General features: G+C 44.3%; 1 protein-coding gene across 1 annotated transcript; it reads left to right on the top strand.

Moving 5' to 3' along the window:
• Positions 1–1,198: 1,198 nt before the first annotated feature.
• Positions 1,199–24,145, top strand: LOC115499945 (putative serine protease 46). Its single transcript, XM_030294234.1, has 5 exons — positions 1,199–1,280; positions 3,465–3,642; positions 3,823–4,082; positions 4,890–5,050; positions 23,897–24,145. The coding sequence occupies exons 1-5, from the start codon at positions 1,199–1,201 to the stop codon at positions 24,143–24,145; spliced, it is 930 nt and encodes a 309-aa protein (XP_030150094.1).
• The last annotated feature ends 1,220 nt before the right edge of the window (positions 24,146–25,365 follow it).

Below are 25,365 nucleotides of genomic sequence, written 5' to 3'. Positions count from 1 at the left end.
TGTTTTTGACGTTTATTTATTTTTGAGAGAGCATGAGCAAGCAGGGAGGGGCAGAGAGAGAGGGAGACACAGAATGGGAAGCAGGCTCCAGGCTCTGAGCTGTCAGCACATGGGACCTGACATGGGGCTTGAACCCACGAACTGTCAGGTGCTTAACTGACTGAGCCACCCAGGTGCCCCTTCCATCTCACCTTTGATGGCTGTCGGGTAGCTTCCGGTTGGGGCTCTATCCAGCAGCACTGCCGTGAGCCGTCTCTTGGATCTTTCCTGCTGTATCTGTGCATGCCTGTTTGGAGGGCACACAGGCAGAAGGGGACATGCAGGTTGTGGGGCACATACTTTGCTTTACTAAATGATCCCAGAGTGGGGACAGCAGTGGCCTGGACCATCCCCCTCCCCCAGCAGTGTTGGGAGCAGCTTCGTTACCCTGAGTCCTCGACAGTAGTGGTGATGGGGTGCGGCAGAAGGGAGTGGTCCTAAAGGACAGTGTGAGGAGCATGGGAGCCCTGGGGAGGGACCTCAGTGGGGTGGTGGGAAGGGGACCCAAGTCATTTATTCTGATGACTCATGAAGACCCAGGCTTACAAGCTGCTTCCTCTTAGAAAGCCACGTTCCACGGCCCCAAACACTGGGCCTCCCTCTACCCAGGAGCTGTTTTCTTGAAAATGCAGAACCTGTGGGAAAAAGGAAAACTCCAGTTCTATTCAGTCACCCACAGCAGGAACTAGCCATCTCCTTCTCAGTGCCTCAGTTTCCACACCTCCCGGGTGCCCTGAAGAGGGTTTCATGAAGGAGATTGGACTGGGCACTGGGGTCCACAGGTGCTGTCATGGGCTCAGGATTGGGCATAGAGGGGTGGCATCAAGACCAAGGCTGAGCCTGGGGGGTACTGCTGTGGGCCAGATGGCAGGTGCTGTCATGGGCTCAGGGTACCAGAGGCATCATTCCAGGGAGGTGCCTAGCAGCAGCCTCTGTTGTGGCCCCAGCGGGACCTTGCCATGACCGCACTGTCTCCTTCTCAGGATCCTGCCGCTGCCCTAGCTGAGTGAGCCCCAAACCCTGGGGCAGAGACCCAGTCCCTGCTACCGTGAATAAACAAACCGTGAGTTCTAGAATTCTCACACAGTAGAGATGCTCTGCCCCACCCTGCCCCCATATCCTATTATGAGGGCCAGTGTAGGTCAGGCACCTGCTAGCCATGGCATGTGGGCCAGGAGATCTTCAGAGCCTCACATCTCCATTTTCTTCTGCCAAACTTGGAAATTCCCTCTTTTCAGAAGGTAGGGCTTTTGGGACATGGGAGAGGGGCAGGGGAGGGGGTGTCTTTGCCTGGGTTCTGTCCTCCTTCCTGAATTTGCCCATATCCTGATGGGCACATCCTCACCAGACTGCACAGTGTAACAACTTAGGGGCCCAGATAGTGTCGAAGCACTTCCAGTTGGCAAGGGTGACCATGAACACGAGGGAAGAGTCTTGTTAGAAATCGGGGAACAAGCTAACAGACGGGGATCAGATGAGCTTGTTTGGGAGGTGCAATCTAGGAGAACCAGGACTTAGGATGACAATGTGTGAGGTATGAGTGACTGTTCACCCTCTGTAAGGTCTCAACACCCTGTGAGGTGGCCTTTACCAGTGTCTCCATTTCACAACGGGAAACCAAGGCCCAGGGGACTTAGGTGGCTTGTGGAGCCAGGGTTCAATACTGGTTTTCAGTAGACTCTAGCCACTGAGTGTTCCCTGTGTGTGTGATGGTGATGCCGTGTCTATGGCGAGGTTGATCCGCGACACCTCACACCCCCAAACAATCCATCATGGCTCCCCTCTGACTGAACCGCTGTCCTTGGTGCTGGCATCTCCAGGCTGAATCCTGCAAATCCTTTGTAAGGAGGTGGGAGTCTGTGTTTTGGATGTGAGCTCTGAGGAGTGTTGTTCCCCGAGCCTGGGGAACACACTGAGGGTGCGGAGTGTGGCGGTGAAGCCCAACCCCGCCCCCTAGGACTGTCACTTTTTAGGTGGTGAGGCTCATTCTGCAGGACCCTGGCTCCATGGGGCCCTCAGCTTTGTGAGAAAGGAGAGGGCAAGCCGCTGGAACTCCTCTTCCCTCCCAAAGTGGAACAGCCCCCATCGGGGCAGGCTGTAATCCGAATCACAAGGTAGCCACGGACCTACCACAGCATGTGAGAAGAGCTGGAAATGCGGCTCCCCCTTGGGGGGAAATGGAAAATAGGACAGCAAGCCATTGGATAGGGACATGGGCAAGAGTGGAGCCTTGAGAAAGCAAGGCAGGACAAAACTCAGTGGAGATGTGGGGGCCCGTGGGGAAGACCCTGGTTGAGGGTAAAGGTATTTAGCCGCGGAAGTCTGTGGCAAGGGAGCTGACCATCTACACCTGATGGTACCAGGAGCCCTGGGACATGGCAGAATGAGCCAAAACATCAATGGTGTGTGTGTGTGTGTGGGGGGGGGTTTCTGTGAGGCAGGGCACACCAGATGTTTCCACTAATGTGTTGGGGTCATCATAGGCTATTAACCTGGTCTGTTTATCAGTGGACCCCTCCACCGCCGTCATGGACCCTCCCTAGGCAAGGACAGGCCTTGGTTACTGCTGCTGAGTCCCTGATGCCCTGCTTGGCATTGCACACTGAGCTGCTGAGGGAAACAGACTTTCTGGAATCATGCCAGCTTCTGACGTCGTAAACACATGTCTAGCTTTGCCTCCATGAGGATCTGTGACTGCATGTTAGCAGCTTCTTGGCCAGTCCAACCTTGACAGCAGGCTAGATACAAAAAACCCTTTTTATTTGTCTTTAATCTTGGTCTCCAACCTTTGCTGCAGAAGCTCTCCCTCTCCTGTCCTCGATGGATGTTCAGTTATTAAATACCAGTCCGAGATGGTCCAGTTCAAGATCTCAGTCTTAAACCAGTTCAGCGCAGCTCCCTCTTCTCCCACTCCTACTGTTGGGGGTGGAGCGGGGCAAGGAGGGGGTTGACAAGCATCTCTACTCACTTTCTCATATGGTCACAGAGAGCACACCTCGAGGAGGTGACCTGCGAAGGCAGGCGCTGGAGTTGTACCAGGCGACATCACTGTCCATTGCTTTCTGACCACAGCCGTAAGCCGTCCTGCTCACTTGTGCCCCATCACTTATCCCTTGACTGGCAACTCGCTCCTTGGATGAGTCTCCTCCTTCACTCCCCTAGCCATCTGCTTGTGTAAACGAGCGGGCAGAGAGAAACCCTGGGGGCGGTGGCCGTCCAGTTCCCATTGTGTGGGGGACTGCTTTAACATGTGGGGCATCTGCTGCCTCTAGGCCTTTGTCATTTGCAGGGCTGTATGCGAAGCCCTTCCCCACGTGTGGTGGCCAGAATGGGGCTCTCTCTTCCTCGATAGTCTGCTGCCGTGTGCAGTGGTCTTGAGAGTCTGCACGGGCCTGGCATGGCCCCCTTGCTACCTTTTTCCTTAGAGCCCTGGTTCCAGGCCTGTGGTCACACCAACATCGCCTGCAAGATGGTGAAGGGGAAGCTGGTAGAGGTAGGCAAGTGGCCATGGCAGGTGAGCATCCTGTTTCTGGGCGCGTACATCTGCAGCGGCTCCCTCATCCACCCTCAGTGGGTCCTCACGGCCGCGCACTGCCTAGAGAGGTCAGTTGGGGTGGCCAGCCGTTCCCAGGGGCTTTGCTTTCTGGCGTGGGGGGTGGTGCCCGGTAGATCTGGGGATCTGGGAGTAGGGGCCTGGCTGGGTTACCCTGTGCTCAGTCTGTGTGTCTGCAACCACGTATGGCCTCACTGCTGGCAATCTGCCTCCTACCTATGGCCCTGTAGATCCAAGGACCCCAAAAAGTACTCCGTGAGGGTGGGAGTCCAGCAGGTCTCAGAAAACGGCACTTGGCTCCTGCTCACTCGCATCGTGATCCACGAGGATTTCCACAACCTCCTATCCCAGGACATTGCCCTCCTGAAGCTCAGGGACCCCATCTCCTGGTCCCCCCTCATCCAGCCTGTCTGCCTACCCAACACCAAATTCAAGCTCTCGCTCGGGACCATGTGCTGGGTGATCGGGTGGGGACATAAAAATGAACAAGGTGAGTAAAGGCAGGCAGAGGTCCCAAGACTGCAGCCTCTTCGGAACACAGCTCTGACGTGGCCTCGTTTGTTCATTCCCTTCTTCACTCGTTTAGTCCCTCAGCGAACATTCCCGAGCACTTACGCTTGCTACACACTATCCTGACCTTTGCTGATAGGAAGAGATCCATAGTGCTCTAGTGTAAAGGACACACATGGGCTACGTGGGCCTCAGTTCCCAGAGTTAAATCCAGTGCCAACCCCTCACCTTGCAGCATGGCAGGGAAATTAATCCTGGGCCACTAATGGGATTCCCTGTCTACAAGTGGCACATGGGCCATGATCTCAGGAAGTGTTGAGGCACCAGACAGCCATCATACATACTTGTTACCTCAAGGCACCAATAATCCCTGGTTGGTGCCACCCTAGAGCCCTAGAATCGAGGAGTGTTTGTGGGATCCTGCCCTCCAGGGGCTGGCACATTTTGGGCTCCTGGGTCTTGACACCTTGGCAGGTAGCCGTGGAGCAGGGTTTCACCCTTGTTGAAACCTGAACTATTGCAGTAGTCTCTCCTGGTCCTCATTCAGGGCTTAGATGCTGCTCTGAGCCCCCTGGGCGGCTTTTGCTTGGTCTTTCTAAGGAGTTTGGGTGTTTCAAAAGTCAGGCTGTGGGATGGGGCCTTTATAAATCACCATCCCGGGACAGTAGCCCTGTCTCACAACCCTGGTGAATGTGGACAACTTCAAGATGGAGATGTGTCAAATAGTTGAAGGGATGATGAGGCAGGATCTCTCTGTCTCTCTCTGTCTCTCTCTCTGTCTCTTCAGAAACCTCAAGTAGCCCCTACAGTCTTCAGGAGGTGGCTGTCAGGATCGTTAGCAAAGGTATCTGCCGTCAGCAGTACCAGTTTCTCTTCTTGAAGAAACAGAAGTTCATTGGGAAGGACATGCTGTGTGCCTCCTCAGAATTGGGCATAGACTCTTGTCAGGTGCGGGGTGTGTGGCCCAGGGGAGGCAGGGGACTTTCAGGGATCGCGTCTTCCTTCTCACACGGCACTGGGTGACCTGAGGAAGGTCTCCTTTCCTCGGCCTTCAGTTTCCAAGTCTGTAAAATAGGGTGGAAAACTCCTTGTGCCTGTCCACAATAATGGTAATAATGGCAATGCTCTTCAGGTCTCTTGGACATTTCTGAACATCAGTCACATGCCCAGATGGGGGCCCGGTGCTGGCAGAACTGGTTTTCATAAATGGCATCGTTCCGTAAGCGTGTGTCTGTCTCTTGCATCTTCGGTTCAACATTGTTTTTGAGATTTATCCCTATTGAAAAGTGCAGCTCTCATTCATTAATTGACATCTCGAGCTAGGATATTCTCTTGTGACCATGGCACAATTTATACACTCTATTGTTTATAGCATTGAGGTGGTTTTCAGGGTTTTTTTCATATCACAAACCGCTGCTCTGAATATTCTTACACACATCTCCCTATTTACGTGTTCCAGAATTTCTCGACAGGGTGTGTCCTGCAGGGAACTGGGGGGTCATAGGCTGTGCATGCCTTCATCTTTAATAGTTTTTGCTGGGGCGCTGGAGGGCTCAGTTGGTGGAGCATCTGACTCTTGATTCAGCTCAGATCATGATCTCATGGTTCATGAGTTCGATCCCCACATCAGGCTCTGTGCTGACAACATGGAGCCTGCTTGGGATTCTCTCTCTCTCTCTCTCTCTCTGCCCATTCCCTGCTGTCTCTCTCTCAATAGAAAAAAAATATTAAGGGGCGCCTGAGTGGCTCAGTCGGCTGAGCGTCTGACTTCGGCTCAGGTCATGATCTCACGGCTTGTGGGTTCGAGCCCCGCATCAGGCTCTGTGCTGACAGCTCGGAGCCTAGAGCCTGCTTTGGATTCTGTGTCTCCCTCTCTCTCTGCCCCTAACCTACTTGCATTCTGTCCCTGTCTCTCTCAAAAAAATAAATAAAACATTAAAAAAATTAAAATTGTTATTGCCAATTGTTTTCCAAAGGGATCGTGTTAATCCATATTCTTACATCAGTGTTTGAGAATTCTGTTCCATATTGTTGGCAACATTTTTGGTATTGTCAGACTATAATACGTTTTCCATCCTGTTAGATGAGAAACAGAGCAATAGTATCCCGTTGTGGTTGCAGCGTGTGTCCCCAGTGACCAGTGCAGCTATGCGTCGCTTCCTGTGTGCATTCTCCATTCGTGATTCTTCTTCTATGAATCACTTACTCAGCTGTTCTGCACATTTTATATTGTTTGCCTTTTTCTTTTTATTATATTTTATATTTTGGATCTTGGTTCTGTGTTCCTTGTGTATATGGCCAATATCTTGTCCCGGTTTTTTAATTTATCTTTTCATTATGTTTACACTGTCCTTTGCTGAGCAGCAGTTTAGATTTTATTGAAGTCAAGACCAGATGGACTTAATATACAGAAAAAAATATACATATGGAACATTCCATCAAAAAACAAAAGACAGCAGCATACACTTCCTTTTCATGTGCACATACAACATTCTCCAGGAGAGCTTGATCACATGTTAGGCCACAAAGCAAGTTTCAGTGAATTCAAGAAGACTGAAACCCTATCAAGCATCTTTTCTGACCATAACAGTATGAAACTAGAGATCAGTGACAAGAAAAAAAACAAAAACAAAACCAGAACTGGAGAAAACAGAAACGTGGAGGCTAAACAACACGCTACCAAATAAATAACAGGTCAATGAAGAAATCAAAGAGGAAATTAAAAAATACCTCGAGACAAGTGAAAATGGAAATACAATGGTTCAAAATCTTTGAGATGCAGCAAAAGCAGTTTTTTAAAAAATTTATTATTAAGTGTTTAATTTTAATTCCAGTATAGTTAACATACAGTGTTATATTAGTTTCAGGTGTACAATATAGTGATTCAACCATTTCATACATCATGACTCAGTGCTCATTATGATAAGTGTACTCTTAATCCCCTTTATCTGTTCCACCCACCCCCCACCCACCTCCCCTCTGACATGTTTTATTTTAAATGAATACCCTCAGTTAAAGTTACCGCTTTTTTCCAACAAGAACATTTTTTCTACTTGAAGCATATTTCAGAATATATGGTTCTAAAAGATAAATATAAAACATTCCACCCAACAAAAATAGAATACACATTTTCCTCAAGTACACATAGAAGAATCCTCTGGTTAAATCCCACAAAAAGAGACATAATAAATATTACAAATTTAAGAAGACTGAAATCATACCAAGGATAGTTTCCAACCACAGTGGTATAAAACTAAAGATCAACAACGGTAAAACGAAGCTGGAAAATCTACAATGTGTATATTAAATATTTAATATGTAAATATTAACACACTACTGCACAAGCAATGGGCCAAATAAGAAATAAAATGGCAAATTAAAATATGTCTCAAAAGAAAGGAAAATACAATATTCCAAAACCTGTGGGATGCAGCAAAAGCAGATGTTAGAGTAAAATTTATGCTATAAATGCTCGTATAAAGAGGAAAATTTCAAATAAACAACATTACACCACAAGGAACCAGAAAAAGAAGAAACAGCTGAGATTTAGTAGAGGAAGGAGATAAAAAAATCAGAAATAAATAGAGACCAGAATAAACAATAACATAACACTGAAAGTAATGAGCAGTTTTTCCAAAAAAAATAAACAAAATTGGGAATGCTTTAAAAAGCAGTTCTAAGAGGCAAGTTTATAGTAATGCAGGCCTACATCAAGAAACAAAATCTGAGACGATCTAATTTTACACCTGAAGGAACGAGAATAAGAACAAAGGAAGGAATAAGAACAAAGTAGAAGGAAATAATAAATATTGGAGTGATATAAATAAAATAGAGACTGAAGAAACAATAGAAAAGATCAATGAAACTAAGAGCTGGCTCTTTGAAAATGTAAAATTGATAAACTTTAGCTAGACTTATCAAGGAAATGAGAGAAGACTCAAATAAAATCAGAAATGAAAGAGAAGTTCAACCAACACCACAGAAATACAAAGAAAATGGATAAATTCCTAGAAACATACAATCTTCCAAGAATGAGTCAGGAAGAAAAAAAAAATTGGAACAGGCTGATTACTAGTAGTGAAAGTGAATCAGTAATCAAAAAACTCCCAACAAACAAAAGTCCAGAACCAGATGGCTTCACAGATGAATTCTATCAAACATTTAAAGAAGAGTTAATAGCTATCTTTCTTAAAGTATTCCAAAAAGTTGAGGAGGAAAGAACGGTTCCAAATTTATTCTACAAGGCCAGCACTACCCTGATACTAAAACCAGACAAAGACACTATAAAAAAAGAAAATTACAGACCAATAGCCCTGATGAAAATAGAAGCAAAAATCCTTAACAAAATATTAGCAAACTGAATTCAATAATACAGGAAAAGGATCATTCACCTGATCAAGTGGATTTGTTCCAGGGATGCAAACATGGTTCAGTATCTGCAAATCAATCAACATGATATATCACATTAATGAATGAAGGATAAAAATTATATGATCATCTCAACAGATGTAGAAAAAGCATTTGACAAAATTCAACATCCATTCATGGTAAAAACTCTTAGCAAAGTGTGTATAGAGGGAAGATACCTTAACATAATAGAGACCATATATGACAAACCCACAGCACATCATAGTGGTGAGAAGCAGAAAGCTTTTCCTCTAAGGTCAGGAACAACAAGGATGTTCACTTGCCAGTTTTATTTATTTATTTTTTATTTTTAAAAATTTCACCTGGTTTTTACTTTATCTTGCTGCTTTTATGCAACAGAGTACTGAAGATTAGCCACAGCAATCAGACAAACAAAAGAAATAAAAGGCATCCAAATTAGTAAGGAAAAAGTAAAACTGTCACTATATGTAGATGATATGATACTACATATAGAAACTCCTAAAGACTCCATCAAAAAACTATTAGAGCTAATAAAGAAATTCAGTAAAGTTACAGGATACAAAATTAAAGAAATATGTTGCATTTCTATACACTAAAAATGAAGTAGCAGAAGGAAATTAAGAGAACAGCTCCATTTATCATTGCATCAAAAAGAATAAAATACCTAGGAATAGATTTAACCAAAGGTAAAAGACTTATACTCTGAAAACTATAAGACACTGATGAAAGAAACTGAAAATAACACAAATAAATGGAAAGATATACCATGCTCATGGACTGGGAGAATTAATCATTAAACTGTCCATACTATCCAAAGCAATCTACAGATCTGATGCAATCCCTATCAAAATACCAATAGTAATTTTTGCAGAATTAGAATAAAAAATACTAAAATTTGTATAAAACCACAAAAGATCCAGAATGGACAAAGCAGTCTTGAGAAAGAAGAAAAAACTGGAGGTATCACAATCCCAGATTTCAGGCTATACTACAAAGCTAGAGTAATCAAAAGAATATGGTACTGAAACAAAAATAGATACAAATCAATAGTTAATCAAAGGAGGCAAGAATATACCATGGGGAAGACTGTCCCTTCAATAAATAATGTTGGGAAAACCAAACAGCTACATGCAAAAGAATGAAACTTGACCACTTTCTTACAACATACACAAAAATGAGCCCCAAATGGATTAAAGATCTAAAGGTAAGACCCCAAGCCATAAAACTCCTAAAAGAAAACATAGGCAGTAAACTCTTGCACATCAGTCATAGCAATTTGTTGTTGAATCTGCCCCCTCAGGCAAAGCCAACAAAAGCAAAACAAAATTAAGGCAATTGGGACTACATCAAACTAAAAAAGCTTCTCACAGCAAAGGAAAACATCAACAAAATGATAAGGCAACCTACTGAATGTGAGAAGGTATTTGCAAATGATATTTTTGAGAAAGGGTTGGTATCCAAAATATGTAAAGAACTCATACAACTCAACACCAAAAACCAAAACCAAAAACCCACCCAAAAAAACCCTCCAAAAAACTCAGTCTGATTTAAAAAATGAGCAGAAGACCTGAATAGACATTTTTTCCAAAGAAGACTTACAGATGGCTAACAGACACATGAAAAGATGCTCAACATCACTCATCATCAGGGAAATACAAGTCAAAACCACGATGAGATACCGCCTCACACGTGTCAGAATGGCTAAAATCAACAACATAAGAAACAACAGGTGTTGGCAAGGATGTGGAGAAAGCGGAACCCTCTTGCACCATTGGTGGGAATGCAAACTGGTGCAGCCACTGTGGAAATAAGTATGGAGTTTCCTCAAGAAGTTAAAAATAGAACTACTCTATGATTCATTAATTCTCCTGCTGGGCATTTATCTGAAGATAGTGAAAACACTAATTTGAAAAGACATATGCCTCCCTATGTTTATTGCAGGATTATTTACAATAGCCGAGATACGGAAGCAGCCCAAGTGTCCATCCATAGATGAATAGATAAAGAAGACATCCAATGTAGTTTTGGACTTTTTAATTTTCTTTTAAGCTTATTTTGAGAGAAAGAGAGCACGTGTGAGTGGGGGAGGGGCAGAGAGAGAAGGAGAGAGAGAATCCCAAGCTGACTCTGCACTGTCAGCATGGAGCCCTATGCCGGGCTCGAACTCACAGACCTTGAGACCATGACCTGAGCCAAAATCAAGAGCCTCACACTTAACTGACGGAGCCACGCAGGCGCCCCTTACTTTTTTCTTTTCTAATAAAAGTATTTAAGGCTACAAATTCCCCTCTTAGCAAATGCTTTAACCTAATGCCACATATTTTAATATGTAGCATTTTTACTGTTATCCGGCTCTAAATATTTTCTATAATTCCCATTCTTATTTCATTTTGACCCATGACTTATTTAGAAGTGTGTTTTTTTGATTTTCAAATACATGTGTACTTATTTGTTTTGTTAATGATTTCCAACCCAGTTTCTCTGTGGTCATAAAATAGGCTCTATGGCGATACCAGTTATATGGAATATGTTGTAACTTGCCTGGCAGCCTGGTATGCAGTTAAGTTTTAAACATTTATTTCATTATTATCTATTTCTATTAATTTTTCTTCTGCTTCCCTTGGGCTTGATTTGGTTTTCTTTTTCTGTCTTCTTGAACAAAAGGATTTACCCTTTCTAGTTTTGCATTTGAAGTATTTAAAACCATAAAACCATCTTTTTAAAAAAATTGTATTTATTTTGAGAGAGAGCGAGAGAGAGAAAGGGACAGAGAGGGAGAGAGAGAATCCCAAGTAGGCTCCACACTGCCTGTGCAGAGCCTGGCACGGGACTTGATCTTATGATCATGACCTGAGCTGAAATCGAGAGTTAGACGCTTAACTGAGCCACCCAGGTGCCCAAAACTTATCTTTTAATTAAACGTTAGTTTCATCTCTTAAATTCTGTACTGTGATTCAATTATCACTACCTTACTTAAGAATATATACACATAGTGTGATTTGAAAGGAAATGGATGCACTGCCTTTAAAAAGTAGTACATAAATGCAAAAATTAGAAAATGAGACTCTCCTATAATCAAACTCTCCAGAAATTTCCACCCTAAGTTATTTAGCTTCTATCCTTAACATTTCTTTTCTATACACATATGAAACCCTAAATAAGTTTTAGGGTTGTTTTCTAGTTTTTATTTATTTCTAACTTTTTTAATATTTATTTTTGAGAGAGACAGAGACAGAGAGCAAGCGGGGGAGGGGCAAAGACACACACACACACACACACACACACACACACAGAATCTGAAGTAGGCTCCAGGCTCTGAGCTGTAAGCACAGAGGCCAACACGGGACTCAAACCCACAAACCGTGAGATCATGACCCGAATGAAGCTGGACGCTTAGCCAACTGAGCCACCCAGGCGCCACTCTAGTTTTTATTTTTAATGAAAGATTGTATTATAATTTTATTCAACTTTTTTACTTTCACTTGAAATAGATCTTGGACTGTCTTGGACTATCTATATAAATGCCTTCCATTCTCGTCGAATACTGAATAGTAATTCTTTCATATTGCTGTGTCATGATCTATTTAACCATTCTACTGATAGACATCTGAACTCATTTCAATATTTTTCTGCCATGCTAGAGTAAAAATCTTTGTTCATAGATCTTTGCACATTTGTTCAAGTATTTCTCTAAAATAAATTTTTAGAAGTGTAATTACAAGAGCAGTTGTATGCACATTTAACATTTTAAGAGATACAGACAAATTAGCCTCCTCAAATATTTTGACCCATTTACACTAATACCAACAGTATATGAGTGCCCTTTTCTCTACATCATCATCAGCATTAGGCATTATTTTTATTTTAACTTTTGTTCCTCTGGGAGACTAAAACTTTTATTTTTGCTTTAATTTCCATGAAATCGAGCAATTTTGTAAAATGCCAGTGCAACAGGATATTAAATAGGAAGTTTCAGTGAAGTCGTCAAAATACAGTATGTATCAGGGTTCAAAGATAGTTGTGTGACATTCCACTATGTGTACATACCAAAGGGTCAAGAGAGTAGAGTGGGAGGTGATTTTATGAGGAGGATTTCTCTGGAAAGAGCTGCTCCTGTGTGCTCACCCTTCCCCCTTTAAGGGATGGGGGTGGGGTGTCAGATCTCCTGGGAGGGGTTTCAGCAAGATCATTCAGGGAGTGTGATATGTGCCCACTCAGGGGCAGAGTCAGCTGTCAATCTGCTCAAGACCCAGAGAGCAGGAAGTACCTGGGGGATAAGCTGGTTTTCTTGCTTCCCCACCCTCCAGCTTTAACTTTGGCAGGTTCAGGAAACAGGTTAGCAAGATGGGGTTGGAGCGGTTGCTGAAGGGAAGGAGCAGGAAGGGAGGGGGGGAGAGGGGAGCGGATCTGGCTTCCTCCTTCCCAGGCGTCCAAAAGCCTTAGACAGCAGTGGGGAAAAGTTCTTACTTTAAATCAAGTCTGGCGTTGTAATTATTGTGTGGGAACGCATATTCTGATTTCTGAACTGAGATATGTTTATGTGACAGTGTCCTCATAGCGCCTATGATTACATTAATCACAGGGAGCAAAACCTTCTGGTTCTGCCCAAGTGTTTACCCAGGGTCAGAGAAAGAACTCACCTTCTAAATCAATTGTAAAATGACAAAGGGAGTCTAGATAAAGATGCTTGCTGTGTTCAGTGTACCATTTACACTTTTCCCTGCCATTGGCTCATGATTTTCTATTAAACTACTTTTGTTTTTATTGATTTGTAAACATTCTGGATATTATATGCTATAGTAATTATCAGGAAGGAGCATCATGTCTTTTCAACTTAATTTAAAATGGTGTATATATATATGTGTGTATCTATACACACACACACACATACATACATACATATACACATACACGTATGGGGAAAGATTATAAAACAAATATGGTACAACATGAACAATTAGTAAATCTGGGTAAAAATATTATACTTGCAACTTCTCTGTGGGTCTCAAATTATTTCAAAATAAAAAAGTTATTAAAAACTTTGGGAACTGGAAATTTTAACCATTTATAACATGGTTCACAATATTTTGCCCTATTTGCCCATCATTTGCCTTTTTTCAGTGTGGATTTTTTTTTCCGTAGAGTCATTTAAAATTTTATCATTATTTCCCTTGATGATAGTGATTTTTGTGCTAGGCCTAGAAGTACCTTTCCCACCCTAAGATAAATTATTCACTCATACATGTTCTCAATTCTTTTCTTTAAATATTTTAATTTTGCTTCATCTGGAAGGTCGAGAGAAGGCATCCATTTTATTTTTCTCTAAACATAGCCAGTTATGTAAATTATCTTTTATTGAATGCTTTTAATGTGTTTTGGGGCAATGAATAGAAATGCACCCTTTAGGGGAGCCTGGCAGGCTCAGAAGAGTGTGCGACTATTTTTTTTTATTTTTTAATTTTTAATGCGTATTTATTTTTGAGAGAGAAAGGGAGACAGAGCGTGAATGGGGGACAGAGCGTGAGCAGGGAGGGGCAGAGAGAGAGGGAGACACAGAATCTGTGTCAGCACAGAGCCTAAGAGCCCGATATGGGTCTCGAACTCACAAACCATGAGATCATGACCTGAGCCGAAGTCAGATGCTCAACCGACTGAGCCACCCAGGTGCCCCGAGCATCCAACTCTTGATTTCAGCTCAGGGTCGTGGGATTGAGCCCTGTATCAGGCCCTGCATTGAGCCCTGAGTGTGGAGCCTGCCTGGAATTCTCTTTCTCCCTCTGCCCTTCTCCCTGGCTCGCACTTGCTCTCTCTCTCTCAAATATAAAACAAAGTTCCTTTTTTTAAAAAAAGGCACAGTGTCTCCTGGAAGACAGACTAATTGTTCTGAAATATAGTTCTTACACTGTAGTAGACAAGAAAAATAAGAAGTACACATGTTGAAAAGAAGGAGGTAAATTGATTACTGTTTATAGATGATGGTCTCTGGACCTACAAAATTAAAGAGAATCAACTAGATCCAGAAAGGATGATTGTTACAAGGTAAATACACACACACACACACATACACACACACACACACACACACACACACTATATATATATATATATATATATACACACACACACATTTGTAAATATATATATTTACCTTGTATATATACATATTGTAAATATATATATTTAAATATATATATATTTACCTTGTATATATACATATTGTAAATATATATATATTTAAATATATATATTTACCTTGTATATATACATATTGTAAATATATATATATTTAAATATATATATATTTACCTTGTATATATACATATGTAAATATATATTTAAATATATATATATTTACCTTGTATATATATACATGTATTTGTATATACATATACATATATATTGTGTAATATATATTACCTTATAATATATTTACCTTGTGTATATATATACATATATATATAGTATGTATATACATAAATATATAGAAAAATATATAATGTATATATATAAATATGTATATATAAATGTATATATATTTAAGCAGAAAATATAATGAAAGAAAACATATTGCTCACAGCAGAGATACAAAACACATAAGCATAAACTTAAGCAGCATCAGGCAGTAACTATATGGAGAAAGCTGTAAACCCCTCACTCTAGACAGAAAGAAATAGAACAAAATAGTCTATTTTCCCTAAGTTAATCTATTAATTTCCACCAACATTGCCACATGATTTTCTTTTTGACATTATTCTAAAATTGTTCAGTTGGAGTGAACGTGGGAGAACAGCCAGGCAAATTCTTTAAAAGGAGGATAATGAAGGAGGACTTGCCTTACCACATACAAAAGAAAAACAAGAATTCAAAAGCTACAATAATTTAAGAGTGGTGTTGGCAAAGGAATGAGACTGCAAGAGGCAGAAACAGACCAAAACAAGATGGGAATGTAGGATATAATAAAGGGGGCATTTCTTTTTTCTTTTTTTTTTTTTTAAGGTTTTATTTTTAAGTGGTCTCTATACTCACTGTGGGGCTCCAACTCACAACCCTGAGATCAAGAGTCGCACACTCTTGGGGCGCCTGGGTGGCTCAGTCAGTTAAGCATCCAACTTCGGCTCAGGTCACGATCTCACGGTTTGTGAGTTCAAGCCCCACATCGGGTTCTCGGGCTCTGTGCTGACACAGATTCTGTGTCTCCCTCTCTCTCTGCCCCTCCCCCGTTCATGCTCCATCTCTCTCTCTCTCTCTTCAAAAATAAATCAACATTAAAAAAAATAAAAATAAAATAGAGTTGGATGCTCAACCGACTGAGCCACCCAGGCATCCCATATGCCATTTTGTTTTAAGTTTGTTTCTTGTTCAACAGCATAAACCTGGATGCTGTTTTTGTTGGTACATCTGGAGAATATCCTTTAATCCATTTACCAAAAAGAATGTTGCGTTTTGTTCCCCCACCTTGCCTTTTGGGTTGATTTTGTTTTCCACTCCACCTTTCTGCTGTTGGTTTGCAATTTGTCATGTCTCAATTTCAGTCTGCTACCGGTCACCTTGCATTTTCCATTCTCATATTTAACATTTAATATTAATATATGAACACCCAGAGTTCATTGGCATCTTCAGCTTCCTCCTCAGCAGGATGAGACCTTCCTTTCATTTTCACTTTCTTCACTTCCATCCCCAGACTCATCCTCTTGTTGAAAAGGGTGAGCTGAGCTCTTCTGTTCTACCTAAGAGTTTTTAGTTGACTCTCTGGGGCTTTCCAGGCCTACACTCCTATGAGCTGCCATTAGCAATGATGTTGCCTCTTTTATTTCCACGATATTTACTTTTTTCATTGCCTTGAGCACTTCTCCTCTGAACGACCTGGAATGGAGCTGTGTTTTTTCTTGTTGCCGACCTTCTTGGACGCGCTTCTCACACTTGACCGTGAAGCGTGGTGCTCATCTGGCATATCGTCTTTCAGGGAGAGAGCCACTCCTTCCTGTTCCGCTATGGCATTTTTACTCCAGGAATGAATGCCCTGCTTCCTAAAATGTGTTTTCTGTAGCTGTCAGGATGACTCCATGCTCTGATGGGATGTGCTGAGTCAGCTGCATGAACAGATTCCCTCAGATCTGTGTCCCCTGCGTGCAGGATCGCCCTCCCCGCTCATGGTGTACTTTTTTTTCCTTCATAGGTCGGATTCAGATTTATAATGTCTTGTTTTAGAACGTGTTTCATTTGTTCCTTCATCCAACAGACACCCCGTGCTGGGCCCTGGGCCAGGCACAGGACAGTGTGGGTGCAGGGCCCAGGAAGGGTACTGGCCTGGGAAGGGAGTGTCCCGTGGGGCACCATCCACACAGCACGACCCACACGGCCTTTGTGTTTTGTCTTCTTCCTCCGGTGAGGCTGGGCTCCTTTTAAAGGCGTGTTGAGAAAGGCACCCCCTGTATCAAGGCATAGAATCAAGACTACGCTTCCCTTGAAAAATATTAGTCCATGTTCTGGAACATTTGAAAAACATAAATTACCTGCTCCTTGAATGCCGGGGAGAAGTTACCCAGGAAACCACGTGGGCCTGTTTTCCTTTGAGGGGTAGTTTGTGGACAGTATTTCAAGTTGTTTTGCCCATGGTTATTGGACTTACATGATTTGCATTTTCTTAGAAATTACTCATTTCATCCAGAATTTAAATACGTAAAGAGGAAGTTACATTCTTCAGATTCTGAGGGAGTGTATTTTCCCTGGATGCAGTTCTAGCCTCTTTTCTACTCATGCCACAAAGTATTTGCATCTCCTTCTCTTTCTGTTTTTCTTGGAAAAATTTACAAGGTGCTAATCAATTTTGTTGTTTAAAAAAATTTTTTTTAGTGTTTATTTTTTGAGAGAGAGTCAGAGCGTGAGCAGGGGAGAGGCAGAGAGAGAGGGAGACTCAGAATCTGAAGCAGGCTCCAGGCTCTGAGCTGTCAGCACAGAGCCCAACGCGGGGCTCGAACTCACAGACCGCAAGATCATGACCTGAGCCGAAGTCAGACGCTCAACCGACTGAGCCACCCGCCCTCCCCCTATTTTGTTGTTTTTGAAGAATGACCTCTTGATTTAACTTCTCAAGGCTATGATTTTCTGCTTTCTAATGCATGGATGTTCTCCTTTTTCTCTTTATTAATTCCTTTTCAAGTGTCTTGAGCTGAATGTGCAGGGATACATAATTGATGATAATAATGAATAACTTAGTTTCATTCTCTCTTGTTTGGTAAAAATATTTAGACTGGGACTCTTCCGTGTGCAGTTCAGGCCCCTATCCCCCGGACTTTGCCACATGTGGTATTCTTTTTGCCCTACACAACAATCGTGGATTTTAATTCTGTTTTTACTTGAACATTTTTGAAAATTAACTTTTCCTTTGATGGGGTAGTTCCCATTTTGTTATGGGCTCTGGTTTTATTTCATTGTGGTAAGAGAATGTCCATTTTTGAGATTTCTCTCTCTCTCCACTATTCTGAGTTCTCTTTTTCTCTGAGCTCCCAGAGTCCAGTAAATCTCTCTCGGGGAACGGCCCTCACCTTATCATTAGCTTGATTATCAGTGTCTTGATTTTCCCCTTCATCTTTCATATTCTTGCCCTGCAAAGGCACCTACTCAAATCTCTTTCTTACATCTCTTTAAAGATGTCTGCATCTCTGAAAAATGCATAGTGTTGCTGAATGTGTATTTTAACTTGCATAAATGATATTGTGCTACATATCCCCTCCCGTATTTGTTTGCTGAGGAGTCTCAATTTGTTAGAGAATCCACATGAAATGGTTTTATTTTTTCAAGTCACTCCCCTCCACATGTCCTATGTCAAAGCTTCTTCCCTCCCCCAAACATCATTTGGGGCAGGGTATACAGTTTTCAGTCACTTTTAGTTACTATACGCCCTGTCTGATTACAAGTCTCGATTTAAAAATCAATTTGATTTAAACCTTGCCAAGTTCGCCCACATCTCCCTCCTCCAGTGCTCCTGGGGGATGAGGGGTTTCCTGCTTTGCCAAACTGTCAGGGAGCTGGCAACTGGAGTGGACACTCTTGTGTCTCCCTCAACTCTTTTTCTACCTCAGCTTTTTTTTTTTTTTCAACTCTTTTTTTTTAAGTTTATTTATTTTGAGAGAGAGAGAGAGAGAGAGAGAGAGAGCATGAGAGGGCATGTGCACAAGCCAGGCAGGAGAAAGGGAGTGAGAGAATCCCAAGCAGGCTCCACACCAGTGCCGTGGAGCTTGACGTGGGGCTCAATCTCACAAACCATGAAATCATGACCTGAGCTGAAACCAAGAGTCAGACGCTCAACTGACTGAGCCACCCAGGTGCCCCATTTTCCCCGAATTCTATATGCATGATCACTGCTTCCCCATCCCCTCACTTTCAATCTGCATGCATCTTTCAATCTGAAATGAGTCTCTTGTAGGCAGTATACAGATGGCTCTTGTTTTTTTTGTCTGTTCCGTCACTGAATGTGACAGAGCATTTATCCCATTTACATTCTAAGTAATTAGTGGTAGCTGTGTATGTGTTGCCATTTCGTTAACTTGTTTTATGATTTTTGTAGTTCTCTGATTTTTTTCTTCTCTTACTCTCTTCTCTCACAGTTTGCTGGCTTTTAGATATGCTTGGCTTCCTTTCTTTTTGTTTTTTGCATATCTATGACCAGTTTTTGATGTGTGTTTGCCATTAGAGTTGTATATAACATCTTCTGCATATAGCAGTCTATATGAAGTTGATGGTTACCTAAGTTTGAACCCATTCTTTCTTCTTCTCCCCGCTACCACCCCACATTTTAGGTAGATGGTGTCATACTTTACATCCTTTTATTTTGTGAGTCCCTTGACTGATTTTTATAGATATAGTTTTTACTGCTTTTGTGGTTCCTACTTTTCTTACTCCCGCTTATGGTCTTTCCTTTCCACTTAAAACATCCCCTTTAACATTTCGTATAGGGCTGGCTTGGTGGTCCACCCCCATCAACCTTCAGTTTGTTCTCTGTATTTAAGAGTCTCTGATGGTTTGCCTCCCTCTCTGTTGGTAACTAGTTTTTTCTTTCCCTTCCCTCATGGTCTTCTGTTAAGTTTCTCAACTTCCACATGTGAGTGAAATCATATGATATTTGTCTTTCTCTGACTGACTTATTTCACTTAGCATAACACCCTCCAGTTCCATTCATGATGTTGCAAACGGCAAGATTTAATTCTTTTTCATTGCCTAGTGGTAGTCCATTGTATGTATATACCACATCTTCTTCTTTTTTCTTAATGTTTACTTATTTTTGAGAGGTATAGAGACAGTGCACGAGCAGGGAACGGGTAGAGAGAGAGGGAGACACAGAATCCGAAGCAGGCTCCAGGCTTCGAGCTGTCAGCACAGAGCCTGACATGGGGCTTGAACTCATGATCCACGTGATCATGACCTGAGCCGAAGTTGGTTGCTCAACCGACTGAGCCACCCAGGGGCCCTGATACCACATCATTCATTAGTTGATGGACATTTGGGCTCTTTCCATAATTTGGCTATTGTTGATAGCGCTGCTATAAACATTGGGGTGCATGTTCCCCTGTGAATCAGCATTCCTGTATCCTTTGGATAGATTCCTAGTGGTGCTATCGTTGGGTTGTAGGGTAATTCTATTTTTAATTTTTTGAGGAACCTCCACACTGTTTTCCAGAGTGACTGCACCAGTTTGCATGCCCACCAACAATGCAAGAGGGTTCCATTTTCTCCACATCCTCATCACCATCTGTTGTTTCCTGAGTCGTTAACTTTAGCCACTCTGACTGGTGTGAGGTGGTATCTCAATGTGGTTTTGATTTGTATTTCCCTGATGATGAGTGATGTTGAGCATCTTTTCATGTGTCTGTTGGCCACTTATATTTTTCTCTCTCCTGTTCAGCTTGATTGCTTTCCATAATTCTGTACTCCAGGTCACTGATCCATTCTTCTGCTTCCTCTAGTCTACTATTAATTCCCTCTAATGTATTTTTAATTCCATTTATTTGAGCTTTTTTTTTATCTCTGATGGATTCTTTTTTGTTTTCTGTCTCTTTGTTGAGGGGGTCACTGGGGTCCTCCAATCTTTTGTCAAGTCCAATGAGTATCTTTATGACCATTACTTTGAATTCTCTATCAGACATATTATCTCTATTTTGTGTAGCTCCCTTGCTGTGATTTTGTCCTCCTGTTCTTTCACTTGGGACATATTCCTCTGTTTCCTCATTTTGTCTAACTCTCTGTGTCTGTTTCTTTGTGTTAGGAAAGTCAGCTGTGTCTCCTGTTCTTGAAAGTAGCAAACTTATGAAGAAGAGGTCCTGTTGTGCCCTGCACTGCAATATCCCCTGTTCACCAGAACCTGGCACTTCAGGGGTGTCCCCTATGTGTGTTGTGTGCACCCGACTGTTGTGGCTGAGCCATGTTTGCCTTCAGTCCAGTCACCTGCAATGGCCCTCTTTGCCTGTTGTGGGTAGGGTTTGGTCTCTGTGTTGTTAGTGGGTCAGTCTGGGGCTGCCTTCAGCTTAAGTTGAGTCAGTCCAGGCGTTCGCAAGAACTGTGGTAGCACTGAATCGCTGGGTATTTTCCCTGTGTCATCCCCTGAAAACTTTCATCAGTGGGTGGGGCCTGCTGTCAGATCAGATGTCTGCCCTCAGTCCACTGCTGGGACCGCTGATGGACTGGTATGTGTGGTTATCTTCCCCTCTCCCTGGGGCAGGAGTCACCTTGGAGTGGTACTGGCACCCTGCTAGGCTGTGGCACTGCTTTGGATTGTCTCCTGCCAAGGGCGTGTTGGAGGGAGTGTGTCTGTAGGAGAATGTGATGTGGGGTGCCCAATGCCGGCAAGGCCTGTGCTCGTCACTGCAGGAGGATGAGCTGTGGCTGCCTGGGAAAACTGCTGAGGCCAGCTGGGATAGAGGGGGCGTGTCCATAGGAGAATGCAGGGGTGAATGCAGGGGTTTGCAAACTAGGTGGAGAGTGTTCTCAATGAGCTGGTTCCTGCAGGTGTCTGTATATCTAGGCTGGGGGGTAGGAGAGGCAGGCGGCACCTGCCAGCCCTTTTGTTCCTGGAGAAGTCTCCCAAAGATCCCTGCCCCTCCAGCACACACTGTGAGATTAGTAAGTACGTCTCCTTTTCATATACCCTAGGTGTTTTTTAAGCTGCTCCTTCTGTGCTGCATCTCCCTGGCTGTTTGTTATGCCATCTCTTTAAGAGCAAAGACTCAGTTTCCTATTACCCTCTGGCTCTCCCAGAGCTGAGCCACTGATTTTTAAAGTTCTTTTTTTTTTTTTTTTAATTTTTTTTTTCAACGTTTATTTATTTTTGGGACAGAGAGAGACAGAGCATGAACGGGGGAGGGGCAGAGAGAGAGGGAGACACAGAATCGGAAGCAGGCTCCAGGCTCTGAGCCATCAGCCCAGAGCCCGATGCGGGGCTCGAACTCACGGACCGTGAGATCGTGACCTGGCTGAAGTCGGACGCTTAACCGACTGCGCCACCCAGGCGCCCCTGATTTTTAAAGTTCTATTAAGCTCTACTGCTTGCAAGAACCAACAAAGTTAGGCCCCTCTAGTTTTCAAAGCCAAATGTATGAGGATGATTCATTTTCCCAGTGGGGATCCCCTATGCCTGGGGTGCCTGGTGTGGGGTCTGCTCCTCTCCCTGCCCTGCACCTGTGGCATCCCTTCCTCCCATAGACAGTATTGCAGGTCAGTTTGGCTCCTGATTGGCTGTCCACCCTTCCTACCCTCTTCAAGGTGACCTTTTCTCTGCATTTAGCTGTGGTGAGTCTGTTCTGCCAGGCTTTGGGTCATTTTCTGGTTTATTTACTCTGATGTGGGTGTTCTCTAGGTGTATCCATGGGACGACGTGAGCCCAGGATCCTCCTACTCCCATCACCTTCCCCAGAAGTCTCCCAAGTCTCTTTCTCTGTTTGTTACTGTTCAGGGTGTCCTTACATATACTAAATATTGACCTCTAGTTGGTTTTAGACCGAATAAATGCCCTATCTTAATTCATCATCTATCTTCAATGAGATATGGTGTCCTTCACTGAACAGTCATAAATTTGATGTACTTAAGCCCAACACATCTCCCTTCTTCAAGTTTGTGGGTTTTGAGTCTTATGTAATTTTTAAAAAATGTTTATTTTTGAGAGAGAGAGAGAGAGAGAGAGAGAGAGAGAGAGAGAGAGAATGAGTGGGGGAGGGGCAGAGAGAGAGGGAGACACGGAATCCGAAGCAGGCTCCAGGCTCTGAGCTGTCGGCACAGAGCCCGACGCAGGGCTCAAACTCACGGACCGTGAGATCATGACTTGAGCCGAAGTCAGATGCTTAACCGACTGAGCCACCCAGGCACCCCGAGTTTTGTTTTAAAACATATGCTTCGGGGTGCCGGGTGGCTCAGTTGGTTAAGCGTCCGACCTTGGCTCAGGTCATGATCTCACGGTCCGTGAGTTCGAGCCCCGCGTCGGGCTCTGTGCCGACAGCTCAGAGCCTGGAGCCTGCTTCGGATTCCGTGTCTCCCTCTCTCTCTGCCCCTCCCCCACTCATGCTCTGTCTCTTTCACTCTCAAAAATGAATAAATGTTAAAAAAAATTAAAAAAAACCATATGCTTCATCTTAAGTCAAAGTCATGATCCTACATGTTTTTAATGAGCTTTACCTTTTTAACTTTTCACATTGAGGGTTTTGATTCCTCTGAGGTTTTGTATTATGGCAGGCAAGACCCAAGTTCATTTTTCTTCATCAGTTTTCCCACCATTACAAGAGACCACCTTTCCCAGAACTTTCTGGAACATGTGCCACATCTCCTCACATGCAGACATCAGGTTGGCTCTCCATTGCATGATTGGTCAATTTTCCTATTTTTATGCCAGTGCCACAGTTTCTGTAATCACAGCTTTGAAATATATCTAACTCTCTGCTAGGTCAAATCTACCACCAGCCAGACTCTCCAGTTTGCTCTTTTTTCTCAGACCTGTCATGGAATTCATGGCCCAGTGTCCTTCCATATCAACTTTAGAATGCTTTGCACAACAAGGAGGGGGCTGGTTTGCATTTCAAACCGCTCACTCTGCAAGCAGGAGTATAGGAAAGAAGGTGGTCAAGGGCAACACCTTGGAGGCCTCCCACGAGTTAAGGAAGGACAGAGGTAGAGGACCCGGGGGTTCTGGTCAGAGAGGTCGCAGGAGAAGGGAGAGAGAGGCCAGTGTGGAACTGAGCCGGGGCCCCGGTGCCGAGCTTCCGTGCCACAGAGCAGGCTCATAGCCATGTGACCAGGGACAGCACTTGCCTAACGCAGCTCATGCTAAGCCTATGGCCCAGGAAGGTGTGAATTTCGGCAGGGCCTGCAGCGAGGCTCTCCCCTCCTGCCGCCTCCCTCACGTCTCCCCCCTCCCCTCCACAGGCTAACTCTGGCAGCCCCCTCGTGTGTCAGGTGAACAACTCCTGGATCCAGGTGGGGGTGGTGAGCTGGAGCTTTCGCTGCAACCGGCGACGCTTCCCAAGCATCTATACCAGCACCCCCCACTTCACCTACTGGATCCAGAAGCAGATCGGTGACATGAGGTTCATCAGCAGGGCCAGCGCTGCCTTCCTGAGCCCGGTCACTGGCCACATCCTGCTGGTGTCCTTGGGCTCCATGTGGCTCCTGTGAGCGGTGTTTCCAGGGCAGGCCCGCCCGGAGGCCGCTTCTTCCTCCCTCCGTCTGCCCTCAGGAGAAGTGGAGACCAAGGGGACGCATGACATCAGGGCAGAGCGCCCTTGGGGGAGGGTCCAAGAGCTGCTGTGTTCAGAGTTGTTCAATGAAGATGCTCTTGAGTTTTGCGCCACAGAAATCGTCATCTTTCTTCTTGACTGTGGCCAGAACCCTCCGGAGCCTCCGCAGCCCCGGGGGGCCTGTCCTTTCAAGGGGAGCCTTTCCTGAGGGGCTTACTTGTGCTTTGTGCTGGCCATGTTTCCCCCCTCGGGGCTGCGCTCTCCCCTTCTGCCAACTTTGGGGTGGGACTCTGTGACCCCTAAGCCCTGCTTAATCCTGTCACCACCTCAGCAACTCCCCGGGTCCCCATGGCCCTCCCTGGGGCCTCTGACGAGAGTTTCCCTCGGGCCTTCCTAAGAGAATTTGGCTTCTTCCCAAGAAACACAACGACCAGATCTGCATTTATGGACTTTGTTCCAGAACCTGTGAGCCTCTCCCAACCCTTCAGATCCCCCTAAGGGTCTACAGAAGCTGACCGGTTCCTCCTCCCTCCCTGGCAGAGGTGGATGGTGACGGGGGGAGGGGGGTTGGGTGGGGGGCAAGGCAGAGTACTTGCTGGGATGAATCGTGTGAGGTGACTGCGCCCTGAGCTCCCAAGCCGCCTCAGTGACCTCCATCAACGCCCCAGGGAGCCAGAGCCCTGCCTCCGTGCGGAGGTAGGCGTGGGGTCGGCTCAGACCCGGTGGGCCTCAGGTTCAGAGCCCTTGCCCTTTGGGCGCCAAAAGCGTAGCGGGTGTGATTTGCTGTCTTCGCAGAGATTGGGGCACTGAACGGGCAGCCTGAGTGTCACCCAAGACAGCGGGTCCTGGCAAAAGTTAGAATGTCCTGACTTGCTTTCACTGTCACCTAGAATTTCCCAACAGTTTTAAGCCCCCCATAGGATTTCATCACGACACTTTTTAATTGTGTTATCTGTCTGTGTCACGGAGCCATCAAAATGTTCCCCAAATTCCAACCCACCTTCAAGTGGCCTTCTGCTCCCAGAGGCTCTGCTGGTTACCATCACTCTTTCTCTGAGGAGAAACCTCACCTACCTCCTGTGCCGTCTTTCCGAAGCGGATCTTATAGAGAAGAGCATTTGCTGAATGGTCCGGGGTGGGGGGGGGGGGGGGGGGGGC

This window comes from Lynx canadensis, chromosome A2, assembly GCF_007474595.2.
Source record: "Lynx canadensis isolate LIC74 chromosome A2, mLynCan4.pri.v2, whole genome shotgun sequence".
In the NCBI taxonomy this organism is placed as follows: Eukaryota; Metazoa; Chordata; class Mammalia; order Carnivora; family Felidae; genus Lynx; species Lynx canadensis.
The sequence above is the reverse complement of the archived record's forward strand: the minus strand, read 5'-3'. Positions and strand labels throughout refer to the sequence as shown.

What these genes read in the sequence shown, in the direction of transcription:
- LOC115499945 (XM_030294234.1), top strand. Translation starts at nt 1,199, where the DNA reads ATGGCATGTGGGCCAGGAGATCTTCAGAGCCTCACATCTCCATTTTCT. An exon ending in GGGACATAAAAATGAACAAG is followed by an intron (nt 4,083 to 4,889) that starts GTGAGTAAAGGC and finishes CTGTCTCTTCAG; the next exon opens with AAACCTCAAGTAGCCCCTAC. An exon ending in TGGGCATAGACTCTTGTCAG is followed by an intron (nt 5,051 to 23,896) that starts GTGCGGGGTGTG and finishes TCCCCTCCACAG; the next exon opens with GCTAACTCTGGCAGCCCCCT.